General features: G+C 32.7%; 1 protein-coding gene and 1 non-coding gene across 5 annotated transcripts in view; one reads left to right on the top strand and one right to left on the bottom strand.

Moving 5' to 3' along the window:
- Positions 1–7400: 7400 nt before the first annotated feature.
- On the top strand, positions 7401–7483 carry TRNAL-CAG (transfer RNA leucine (anticodon CAG)). The gene has a single exon. It is a non-coding gene; the product is annotated as a tRNA-Leu (tRNA).
- A 4395-nt stretch (positions 7484–11878) lies between these two features.
- The window catches only part of pnt (ETS transcription factor pointed), a 487180-nt gene continuing 485300 nt past the window's right edge, over positions 11879–13758 (bottom strand). For all 4 annotated transcript variants that reach the window (XM_073959416.1, XM_073959418.1, XM_073959419.1 and 1 more), the window contains 2 exons: positions 13565–13722; positions 11879–12738 (listed from right to left, as the gene is read on the bottom strand). In XM_073959416.1, coding sequence (XP_073815517.1) covers positions 12675–12738; positions 13565–13722 — 222 coding nt within the window. In that variant the 3' untranslated portion in view covers positions 11879–12674. The remainder of the gene's footprint in view (positions 12739–13564; positions 13723–13758) is intronic.

Below are 13758 nucleotides of genomic sequence, written 5' to 3'. Positions count from 1 at the left end.
GTTCGTAGATCTTTCAAAGAATTTTTCTCACAAACACACCAAGCACTGCCATGTCTGCTTGCGCAAGTACTCAGGCTTCGGAGCCATACATCAGCACGGGTAGTATCAGTGTTTTATAGAGCGTTATTTTTGTTTGACGAGATGTGACTTTGTTTTTAAACTGCTTACTTTATTACACAACTGATGTCGTTTGTTGTGTTTACGGAGGTGCCGAGGTAGACGAAGTCTTTTACTACTCAAAATCATAGGAACCAACTACCACAGTTGGTCCGAACTTAATAGACGCATTTCGAGTCGACACCATCAACTTCTCACTGTTTACCGCCAGACCCACTTTAGCAGATTCTCCTTCGACCTTCATAAAGGTATCAGTTACTTCTTTTACTGATCGTCCCATGATGTCTATATCATCAGCATAACCAAGTAACATGTGGCTAATGGTGTAGATTGTGCCACTTCTTTTGACGTTTGCCTCTCGTATAACCCTTTCCAGCAGGATGTTGAAGAGATCACACGAAATGCTGTCTCCTTGTCTGAAACCTCTTTTGGTACAAAACTCTTCGGAGAGGTTCTTTCCTTAACTGAGGATCTCGTGTCAGTTAAAGTCATTTTACAAAGCCGGATGAGCTTTGCGGGGATACCAACTTCAGACATGGCTTGGTAATTTAATTAAAGACAACAATGCTACCTACTTAACAAAATGAATGAAAGCAATATCTGTTATAGTTCCCGAGAAATAGCTATTTCTTTCTCCAGAAATGTGCAAGAATTAGGTATTTTCCAAAATAGCGAAAAAATATCGTCTTTAGGAGCACACCACGCCCACACCCGCCAATATTTTGATCTAAGTTTTTGGTGTCCTTTGTTTCAATATGTTTACTATTGTATTCCATATGGAAATTGACAATCGGTGGCGACAAAAAATTTGGGGTTTGGCCAGGAAAATCGATTACTGAACCACTGTGCGCCGGTGAAGTACTAATGGACAATTTTTGTGAATTCATTTCCCGGGATATAATTACTCTCCATGGTGATCGAGTATATACAAAACCTCTAAATCTGTATATACAAAACCTCTTAACAGATCAGGCCAATCGTCGGAAATAAAGTAGCAGAAGAAGAACCATACACTGCAGTTTGCATCCAAAAATGCAGTTCACCAGTGCAAGTGCCGTTGTACTGCATCTATGTACATATCGCTCATTTACTCAAAGAGTGGCATAACTCAAAAAATGCGTTTTCTGAGTTAGCAGTTTCTATTTTTTCTACAACTTCTACTTTATCTTGTGTCAAATTTTCATGCTGATATCTCTAAAACTCAACGAGTTACAGATCATTTACTACGAGCTTCGCATAATTCAACACAACAGTTTTTTGAGTTTATGAAGCACTAAAACAATTCAAATCATGCTTGGTCTTGCACAGAAATTTAGTACTGATATCTGGCTAGATGTTTGCAAAATATGGCCCAAGTAGTTATTTAAGTTTTTGTGTAATTATCTTTTTAAGTTGGGAAGTCAAATTTTAATCGCAAACTTAAAACGCATTTTTCTCGAAACTGGGTTTTTTGAAATGTGTCACTCTTTGAGTAAATGAGCAATATTTTGATTGAGTGCACTGAACTGAATTAAAATACATGCTTTGGAATGGAATATGCCTATTTTGTGAAAAAAATATTTATATATTCAGTCTGTTCCAGAACTGCAAGAATCTACTAATTTTTACTATTTTTTCCGATAACATAAAGGAAAAAATGCTATCGTAGTAAAAATAGTAGCTTCTTGCTTCTCACACGAATTGTCAAATATTGTAGATCGATTTGCTCCCTTAGCGCAAAAGTAGAGCGCTGATTCTTAATTGAAGAATTTATTACTAAATGTGGAACGCGTCTAAGAAAAATTAGGCCTGTATGTCATCTGGGGGCAGAGCTATGGGTGCCTAAATTATTACGAATAGAGACGAACGAACAAAAATTTGTTACGAAAACTGGGAGTTAAATGTTATTATATATAGGGTCTGTTCCAGAACTGCAAGAATCTACAAATTTTTACTATTTTTCCGATAACATAAAGGAAAAATGTTATCGTAGTAAAAATTAGTAGCTTCTTGCAGGTTCTGGAACAGAGCAATATTTAAATTTCTAACGACTTCGTTTTGTACATCATCAAAATAGTAAAATCACCACCCCACCCCCATTGCTTGATTTTCAAATTTTCCTAAGTAGTTGCTGGACAAAAACTCTTATTGTGAATTGTCTTAACTCATTGATTTGGTTTCTGTCTACGATGTGTTAGTGAAATATTTAAACGTTGACACGAACCATTAGTTTAGTCGACCATTCACATAAAATGAGTATATTGTGAATGGCCAACCTTAACCCGTTTTTAACACCAATTTTGTTTTGGTGTTGAAAAGAAAAAAAAAATTATAAAAAGTGTCAACACTTTGCAAAAAAAATTGTATTTTATACCAAGACACCAATGTACATTTTCATATTATGTTCAACAAATGTTCAAAGAAGAAAAAAAGCAATTTTAGAATGGCTAGGTTCATGGTAGAACAATAACAGGTAACTTTCTATTAGGAATAGAAAGTGTCTTTAAGACAGCATTGATGAATCGTGCACGACATTTTCAATTCGTTCACGACTCTTTGCAGTCAGCCCTTTGGAATCGTTGACGACTTTTTCACACAAGTGTCCCAGTATTCATGCATGGGCGACAAGGTAAGCGAAGCTGTCGTCGATGACGACTTGGAAGACAAATAATCCGTTATTTCGTTGACTTTGCAGACATTGTCTTGCTATTTGTTATTAACGACCCTACCAAAGACACCCAGTAGAAAGTGTCTTTAAGACAACATTGGTGAATCGTGCACGACATTTCCAATTCGTTCACGACTCTTTGCAGATCGTTGACGACATTTTCACACAAGTGTCCCAGTATTCATCCACGACAACTTGGGCGACAGGGTAAGCGAAGTTGCCGTCGACGACAATCTAGATGACCAAAATCCCCGTATTTCGTCGACGACTGTCTCACCGACCCTGTCTTGCTACTAGTCATCGATGACGCAACTAAAGACAGTTTCGTTTATGTTGTCGTGTGTCAAATTTGTATTTTTATTTAATTATAAAATATATAATTTTTACAAAATAAATTAGTTAAACAATTAATAATATTTAGCTCCCGTATGTTCTGCAATCCAACATTTTCTTTTAGCTTTACCACGCCTTACACTTCTTACTTCTGCAAAAAGAAATGATTTTAAATGAATATTGTGAATATCCCCTAAATATTCTAAAATCTTTCCATATACCACAGGCGTTGTATTTTACAGTCGCTGAAATTTTCAATGTTCTTCAACCTAAATGCACCTTTTCAATAAATAACTACAATTAATTTTAAAGTATTTAATTCTATTTATTCTAACTTACCGGTTTCAACATAATTCAGTTTGTATTAATAAAAATTGAAGCGGATCAACTGTTATTATTATAATTTCCCTTATGTATATATTTTATTTTAATACTTTACGTATACGTTTTCACTAATTCAATTAATATTACGCAACATATGTTTAAATATTTGAATTTAACAGCTAAAAATGCAACCATGTACATATTTTGTAAATAGTACTAATAATTACATCTTTGATCTTAGTACCATTTTGTACAACTAATGGGTACTTTACACGATATGTTTTTTGCATATGAGTTGTCACTTCTCCCATACAAACTGTATATGCAAAGTGACAACTCATATGTAAAAAACATATCGTGTAAAGTACCCATAATACTATTCGCGTCTCATCCTAAGCACTTAAGTCAATCGAAATTTCAATAAAATCGGTCTCATTCTGTAGCTAGAGTTGAAGGCTTAACATCAATACCACGCTTGCCCAAGTTGATGGACTCAGATGTTTTGCTGGAAATAATAGCTAAATGGAGCGTCAAGTATCATTTTAAATTAATTTTGTTGTTTTGTTCTTCTTTATTGACGCCAAACTCGTGGCCATGTACCACGACCACTATAATCAACAGCCGAGGACAACAACAACATTGAATGCGAAGCGGACGTATCTGGTGAAGATCAGTTGGCAAAGTTTACAAAACTTATCCTGGCAATGCGTTATGAAGGCAATCCCATGCGTTTTGTACTAGGCCAGAAACATAGAGATGTCTCTGTTGTGTATCAGTTTTGAACAACATCCATCGACAATCATCCGGATTACGCAGCAAATTTGTGGATTGGCGTAAACAAGAACGTCAACTCCTTCGATCAAGCAACGACATTGATCAAAACAACATTTTCCCATCCCGACCAATGTGGTGTTTATTTGCACACATGTACGATCACAAGCAGCAACGAATAGACGACGCAGACACATTCATCTGTATGAAAATTTAGAGGCCAGATAGTGTTCAAAAATACAGAAAAGCATGGGAATTGAGATATTTTATTGAAGAAATGGATAAAAACATGTATGTGCATTTTTTTTAAATTTCCCTATTTCTGTGTAACAGTTGATAATTTATGCTGTTTTTATTATACATTTTCGTAGTGGTTTTTGGACTTAAACGGCGTTTGCACTAGAGCTTTTTACCGGGTTAACCTTCTTTATGTGGATTTATTTGACGTTTACGCTATGGAATTGACATTTGAAACCCAAACCCACTGGGTTAAACCGGTTAAGTGTAAACGGGGTATTAGTCAGTGCAGTTTTTGTGTTGGTTTTTAACACAACTTTTATGTAGCGATTTTTGCCTCAAAACAGTTGGCATCCCAGCTCAAAATACCAAATATTGGGAGGTACCATTATTTGTGTCCACTGGGAACTCAAAATACCAAATTACATCTAATTTGGTCGGAAAATGTAGTTTCAATCCCCCAAAATACTGCAAATCGGGAGGTACCTAAAAAGGAGCCTATACCCAAACGTGGACCTATGCTCACAATTTTTGATTGACAAGTTTAGTGACCATTAGAAACACTAAGTACCATATTGCAACTAATTTGGAAGTAAAGTGTTGCTTAAATCCTCAAAATACCGAATATCACGAGGTACCGTTATATGGGGGCTATACCATTATATTAGCCGATGCTGTACATTATTACTTACGGACACATACTGACTTTTAGAAACATATCTCCATTCATTTGCAAGCTATTAATTTCGCGCAGCTAGATCAGTGATTTCGACCACTGTGCGTCGGCATGAGGGTTTTTTTGTTAACAAAATGATAAAGAAATGTTCATGTACATGAATGTTTAAACAACCCAAACAGTTAGGTTCGAGTGGACTAGTGTGTAGTGTATTTGGCTACAAATCAGAAGATCGTGTGTTCAAAATCTGCAGAGAGCAAAATAAAAAAAGAAAAACAAGAAAAATTTGGAGTGTTGAATTTGGAATATCAATTCACCTCAATTGTTCTAAAAATATATAACGTATGTTTTTTTTTAACTTTTTCGATAGCAGATATGTGGTTAAACATGTACTTAAAACAAAACAATTAATTAAAAATAATAACTTTTTCGGTCAATTTGTAAGTACAGTCATTGGCATAATTATTTTGACAAGTTTGAAAAAGTGATGTTTATGTTTTTTGAAAAATATGTATTCTGTTTAATCCTTTACTGGAGCACTTTAATTTAATTATACATTTTTGCAATTCAAATGTACTCATGAACTTTTGTAACGGAAATAAAATTTCACTGTGTGGCATAAATATTTTGAAAAAATATTTAGGTATGTGATGGAAAACGATTCGACTCGTTTTGCCACAAATCGAAATCATATATTTCTAATGTTGGGGAATATTTTAATGAAATTGAAAATGGATTTTAAAAATATTATTGAGAAGAAAAACTGTATATATCATCAAAGGCACCGCGATTATATACTATTTCGATTCTGCAAATCGAGTCGATTCGGTTTTCATCACATACCTGATTATATTGGGTTTTAAGATCTCAACAATTAAAAATGTCTTATTTATATTTTGATCATTATCATTTACGGTAAAAACATTTACGAATCGATATTTCAAGGTTATAGGGGAATTCCAGAGATTTATCACAAAATTCCATTTTCGATAGTTTTCTATTATTATTTCTTAATATTTTCTGATAATTCTTATATCTGGGAGCATTTATGCATGGAAATAATATCAGAAGGACATTTATTTCACAAAGATAAGCAAGATTTTGTCGATATTTTGGCTCAAGCACTTTGAGATGAATTATGTCCAAATATACATACACTTATCTGTCCACAATATGCCCTGTCATAATAAATGATTGGTGAGGGTAAATTATTTTAATTAAAAATCTCATGGGCATTTTGTTGTGGATATGCGTTATGGACCGAGTGGAAAAGCAAAATATGCCTTCAATTTTTTTTTTTAACTAGCGGACCCGGCGAACTTCGTCTCGCTATTAAGGAATAAAATTTCATACAAAAACTCAATTTTCGATTTTTCCAATTTTCCGACTTTTCCAGAGAGATTTTCCAAAATTTTCTTCCGTAAAGACCTTCTCCTCGAAAATACGAATAACTGACAAAAAATTTTACAGAAATCGGCCTAGCCGTTCTCATTTTATGAATTACTATACATTTTTTACACCATTTTTATATATATATAGATGTCTAGAGGTTCTAGCATTAATAGAGAGAATTTTTTGAAATCTAATCTAACTTGCTCCGAAATTGGGAATTTTTATGCAAAAGTAGTGTTAGATTTGTAATTATGTTCTATTTATTGGATATCAACGTCTGCTAATCCACATTTTTTGCCTACTATGCATTTTTACAGCGTTTTCAGTATTTTGATCTTTATTCGTTAACAAATAATAGGATAACTGCAGTAATATCAGATCTTTAGTAATTTTTATTACCTATACTGTAATTTTATATTTCGTTACAAAGTTTAAACCCAACATTCCCTATACTAATTTAAAATCTATGACTATTGAGGGTGTTTTTATTTAAATGTCAATAATTTAGATAAAACAAACAAGTACTACAAGCAATATAAATATTACGTGTCAAAATACTTATGCCGTTTTCGATTTTACCTCCCTATTTAAACATCCGCTTATCTAAACTGCAACGAAGGTAGAATTTTTACATAATTTTTTATTGCTGAGAGGTCAAAGAAAAAAACCTAAGCGGCTAATATAACGTTCTATGAATACTGACAATAAGTATATGCCTTTTACGTCAACTGTAGATTTTGTCAAAATAATGCCTGTATTACTACTGCCAAAATTTACTGAATATAGTCATTACTTGGTGATAACTTTTATTGTTCCATTTTCCTTTATCTTTTAAGCTGTCATTAAATTGGAATTATAAAATTGAGATTCATCAGTGACATATTAATTTACCAACACCAAGTAGTCAGGATGGCCGAGTGGTCTAAGGCGCTGCGTTCAGGTCGCAGTCTACTCTGTAGGCGTGGGTTCAAATCCCACTTCTGACAAACCTTATTTTTATTTATTTAAAATATTATCCGATTGCCTTAGAAGATGCTAGTGTATTTTTTATATAATTTTATTGCAATTTTTTATTACAATAAAAATGTCAAATAAATAAAAATAAATTTATTTAAAATAGAATAGAATAGAAAATACGATCAAGCTTTGAATTAAACAAACAATAACTCATTAAAATTGTTTTCTTTTGCTGTTGCCTTTTTTGCTTCATTCTTATTATAAATTGGACAAAAATTAATTAACGAAAACAATTATATGTACTTTTTGCCGATTTATGTATAGCCTAGATTACACTGTACAACACAAAAAATAATTACAAGATAATTCGGCCAGATTATGAAAGTGGACCGAAAAAAAGAAGACACGTGTATCGGCAGTTTGAAAGTTTACGTCGGGAAGTAACCTAAATAGGCATGGTTAGTTCCGCCCATTTCTACTGGTTTTGAAATATTCGACATCAGATTTCTTGGAATCCTTGCATTTTAGGTATAAAGTGTCTTTGGCAATATTACTGACAACAATGCGGGGTATCTTTTTATGAAAAGAATTTAACCCTCATGCGAGACACTAAAGGGGACTTTTTAGTCCCTTTTTTCAAAAACGTTTAAAAACTCCTTCAAAATATTCTACAAAATTATTTGCCACAAAATTTTACTATAGGTCCCCGAATACACCAAAACTCTAAATCGTACCTAAACGCCAGGAATCTGCCAAAAGTAAAATCACGTTTTAGGGTTAATGTTGTACTTTATCTGAATTTATTAAGTTTTGTCCCACAAAACTTCATTCTAGATAGAAAACGTCAAAGACAAAAATGTTCTCCATTAAATTTTAATATAAGTCGCCGAATAAATGAAATATGTATTTACATTATATATTAAGAAAATATATACATGAAGTTTGCCAAGAAAACACCCAAATATTTTTTGAATAAATTTGTTTTGTTCTTTTTTCGAGTTGATGCATGAAAGTAACATGAAATTTAGTTTTAGACGAAAGGTGTTAAAAGAAGAAATATTCTACACAAAATTTCACTGTAAGTCCCAGAACAAACTATATATTTAAGTAAAATACTTCGTTAAGAAAATGACGTTACAAAATTAAATATTATAGGTAGAAATTATTTGTTAAACTTTTAGACTCTTAATTAAAATTTATTCCATACTGAGTCAAAATCTCCTAAAATTCTTCACCTTTTGGAGATTACGTCAAAAGACGAAATGTTCCTAATCAAATTGCATTATTAGTCTCTGAACAAAATAAATTTGTAGCTATAACATTTAACATCTCCAGGAGCTTTCGCTTTTTATACCCTCAGCCTTTAGGCTAAAGAGGGTATTTACACTTTGATGCGACCAAAAATGTGCCTCGTCGAAATAATGGTTTTAGACCCCAAGTATGTTTGTACGATATCCGTTTCAGACAATTTTGAGTAGATCTAGCAATGTCCGTCCGTCTGTCTGTCTGGCTGGTTGGTGCGCACGATAACTCTCGAACGGATCAATCGATTCCGTTCAAATTTTGGGTATCAAAATATTTTGTGCAGATTTGATTTAAGTTCGAAGATGGGCCATATAGGTCCACTCCTTCCGGTACCTCCCCCACAAAAGTTCGGAAAATTTCTGCGAACGATAACTCTTGAAGGGAGTAACCGATTTGGTCCAATTGGTTGCCAATCGTGAAATGTGTACCAGACTTAGATAAGGTTTCAATATGGAATCAATCGGTCCACTCCTTCGGATACGTCCCACACACAATTTCGGAAAAGTTCAGTTTAGGGCCATCTCTCGAAACGCTTTGATTTTTGTTTTAGCAACTTGTATTCACTGCCCTCCATACGACGATACAAGTTTTATCAGGGGCAAGTCCATACTTCCTGAGAAAATAGCCTGAAAAGTGCCAAAAACCCCTATTACACCGTGTGAGTGGTTGGAGCGCAAGATAACTCTCGAACGGATCTGCCGATTCGGTCCAAAATTTGGCCTTAGTAATATTTTTTCCAAACGTTGTTTAAGTTTGAAGATAAGGCATATCGGTCCACTCCTTTAGGTACCTCCCCAACAAAAGTTCAAAAATGTTCGGAAAAATTGTTCGTACCGTAACTTTTGAAGGGAGTGGCTAAATTGGTCTATACTTTATACATCCTAATATATCTACCAGATATAGATCAGGTTCAAATATGTACGATATTTGTACACTCCATCCGGTAACTCCCACACAAAATTTCGGATATGTTCACCGTGGTGCAATGGTATGCACGCCCGCCTTGCACGCAGAAGGTCGGTGGTTCGATTCCCCGGCCAGGCAACATCAAACATTTTTTCAACGGTGGCAAAATACCCCTCAGTAATGTTGGCGACATTTCCTGAGTATTTCAGCCTTGAAAAACTTCTCCACAAGTGGTGTCTTATGACACGCCGTTCGGACTCGGCGATAAACAGTAGGTCCCATGTCATTGAGCTAAATATGAATCGGGGTGCACTCATTGATATGAGAGAAGTCTCCCTTGTCCCGTATGGGATGTTGTGGAACAATGTCACTTAAAGACCTGATATCGAATCACTTTGATTTTTGTTAAGGCAACTTGCATTCGCTGCCTAAATTACGATGGTGAAAGCTTTTTTAGGGGCAAGTCCATACTTCTTGAACAAGCAGCCCGAAGAGTGCAAACCACCCCCCCCCCCCCATTGCACCACATGTTGTGGCAGGAGATCCACTTCCATAACGGTAAATGTCGATCCATTCCTCTTAGTATCTCCTCAGCAAAACTTTTGATCTTTAATCCTAATCAACAAAATTTTTAAAAACATACGTATTTTGGGAAAGAATTGTTTCAATATACACAGGCTAAGGGTATATCTCTGTCGGCAAAGCCGACTGATACTTTTTTACTTGTTATATATGATTTATGACCATATTCTACCGCTTTTATTCACAATTTCGTTATCTGCAGTCACAAAATATATTTGATTGAAGTTTTTTGATAATAAATTCTTTCAGAAGATTATGTGTGTTCGATCCAAACTATTTTTGAAATAATTATGGTGTGCATATATATAGGGAAAATATTGATAACCCAGATCGGACTATGAAAAATTACGTATTTTAGTACTATAAACTAAAATAACGTCATCAGGATAAATCATAGGTTCCTGATATTGTATGTGAACATGGGGGGATAGTCTACGGCTATTGTCCAGTGAATATATATGTCACATGCGAGTCCTAACATCCATGGTTTTGGCGTGGTCCTAAATACTCTAATAATGGCAGCTACTCCTGCTCTGATAAAATTGGCTGACATTAGCAACTTATTTCGAGTATTCTTTGTCTGAATATGAAAACATGCAGTAACAAAGAATATTATATAAGCGATAGCAATGGTTATACGCTATTAAAATTTTCATGGAACTGGATCTAATTACCCTACACCACTCTGTGCTAAAGGGTATATGGTGTTATTCTGAACGAAAATTCCCCGTGATTTTTTTACTTTCTCTCTTAAGTTGAAACCATAATAATTTTGGCATGTCTAAATGTTCCGGAGAAAAATCCAAACATACAAACTTGAGTCTGCAGATCATATCTAGATGCGACACTTAACCCATATTCCAAATTTTAATAAATTCATTCGTTTTTTTATTTTCTTTAAATTATCTTTAACAATTATTTTTATTGATTTATTTAATTTATGCAAATGTTGTTGAGCATTTTTCATGTTTGTTGTTGTTTTTGTTTTACTGACTTATAATTAAAAAAAAAAAAAAGAAATTAATTAAAATTTGATTTTAAATATAATTTATTGTATAAGTATGTATAGAGATTTTTTTAAAATTAATAATTTTTAATTTTTACACCTACTTAAAGTTAAATTTCTATTTATTTTTTACTTTTTTTATCATCTAATAAACTATTTTAAACAATAATGGTAATTTTTAATGATTTTTTTTTGTTTCCACGCTGGTTGCTTTTACAAAGTTTTGGGGGATTTTTTTTTGTTTTTGTTTGTATTTTTTAAAATTATATTTAATTGTTTGTGTTAAAACTCTCGAGTCTCACGGAAGCACTCATGCACTGAGAAAAAATTATCTTATATTTTGTTTTTCAAAGAGAATTATTTAAAAAATATAATAACTAAAATTAATAAAAAAGAGAAAACTTGAAGTCTAAGACACTTAAAGGAAAGGGGAGATGAGGGAAGGGGGAAGGGAAATAAGGGGTTTGTGGTTAAGATTATCATTTTTGTTTTTGAGAAATGTATATACAAAAGTAGTTTTTAAAAATAAGGAGATGTTTGTTTATTTTTAATTTTTTAATATCACTTAACTTTGGATATTCAATTACTTGTGTGTAACGAACGGTCTGTTTGTTTTGTAATTTAATTTCTTTTTTCTGTATGGCATTTTAATTTTTTAGGCAATTTTTTTAACTTCTTTTTTGCAAATTGCACAATTAAATGAATGTTTGAGCCTTTTTTTGTTAAATTTAAATTTTATGTTGTTTGTATACAAATTTAAAAAATAAAAACTTAATAAATTAACGAGAACATTGCTTGTTAAAAAATTATATTTCTATTTAAAATTAAATATTTTTTAAAACTCTGGGGATATTTTGTGGATTTTAATTAATTTCAAATTAATTATTTTTCTTAATGTTAAAAAATAAACTTAAAAAAGATATGTTTTTTTAAATTTTCTAACAAGCCGCTATGTTTTTATTTTTAAATTAAATAAAAAAATATTTGATTTCTTTTTATTCCTCCTTTAATGTAAAAAAAATTACCTTAAATTACATCACGTTTCCAATGAAGTATTATTACTAATTAAAAAATCTATTATATATTTTTAATATTATTTTTTTGTTTTGTTTTTAGAAACAAATACAAAAAATAAAAACAAAAATATATATTTTTTTATGTGAGAAAATTAAACAAATTTTGTTGTTGCATTTTTATTGTGCGTCTACTTTGATGGCTGAGTAGGATAGAGGAGTAAGTTGTGCATTTAAAAAATTTACATTGTATTTTGTATTACAAACAATTTTTGTTGTTGTAGTTTTTAAGCACATTTGGAAGAATCCACCATTATTTTCATTGTATTTGTATTATTTGTTTTCCAAGGGACCACACCCTTTGTTTCCGTTGAGAACAGAACGACTTTGATAAATTATTTGGAGAATTTAATCATCATCCTTCTTTTCGGTTTTGAGGTCATATTTAGCACACAATTCTTCGGGAGAACAACTAAAAAGAAAAAGAGAAAATGAACAAAAAAATTAGTATAAAATTATTTAAAAAATAGTTTAATTTTTTTAAATTATTAGCTTGGCATTCAGTCCCCTTTTCAACAACATTGTTTCATTATATTACAACAATGATAAAAAATGCTGCATACTTTTAGGCGTAATTTAAAGTATTTGCTAATCGAACACAGGGTGTTCCAAACATCTTCAACTTCATGGTGTTTAAATAAGGTTATGCAGAAACACCAAGTGATCTCCTTAGAAGCTGTCAAAATCGAATGAAAACATAAACAAACTAAATTGACATTTTCTATGAAATGAAGTCGAAAATGTTAGGAGCCGATTTAGGACTTATTTCTGTATTTTTTTTTGTTTCATTTGATTTGTATACCAGAGAAAGAGGTCCAAGACTAGGTTCATTTAAGGTCCGGGTCGGACCCACTTCACTGTTTCTCATTCTTCAGACTAAATGTCTCTCTCACACAGAAACTATAAAATGCCGCAGGGACTTTTGCCATTTTAGATGATTATGGGGGTTATTGTGAAAGTAAATTCCCTGTGAGTTTTCTCACTTTCTCCCTTAAGTTGAAACTGCGGAAATACAAAACTCTCGGGGAATTTTTGTTCATAATAATGCTTGGTTTACATTTACGAAATCCACTCGATTTCAACTGTCAATTCCATTGATTAAACGTCAAATGAAATCCAATGGATTTCGGATGAGTTTTTATGTGACGTATACGCAAAGGAATTGACAATTGAAATCGAGTGGATTTCGTAAATGTAAACCAAGCATAAGGCTAAGTAATACATTTCTTGAAACTTACCCAATTAAACCTTGTAGATCACATACAAAACGATAAACATAACGTTTACCAGCTGTTTTATGGATAATATTTTTATCATAATAATAACGTAGGCCTCGGCTAAGCTTTTCATAATTCATTTTTGGTTTATTCTTGCGTATACCCCAACGGCGAGCAACCTATAAAAAGAAAAAGAAAAAAAGAAATTCCAATTA

The sequence above is a fragment of the Musca autumnalis genome, unplaced genomic scaffold (assembly GCF_047663935.1).
Source record: "Musca autumnalis isolate F117 unplaced genomic scaffold, ASM4766393v1 scaffold_1, whole genome shotgun sequence".
Taxonomy (NCBI): Eukaryota; Metazoa; Arthropoda; class Insecta; order Diptera; family Muscidae; genus Musca; species Musca autumnalis.
Note: the sequence above shows the minus strand (reverse complement) of the source record. Positions and strands in the feature narration are given on the sequence as shown.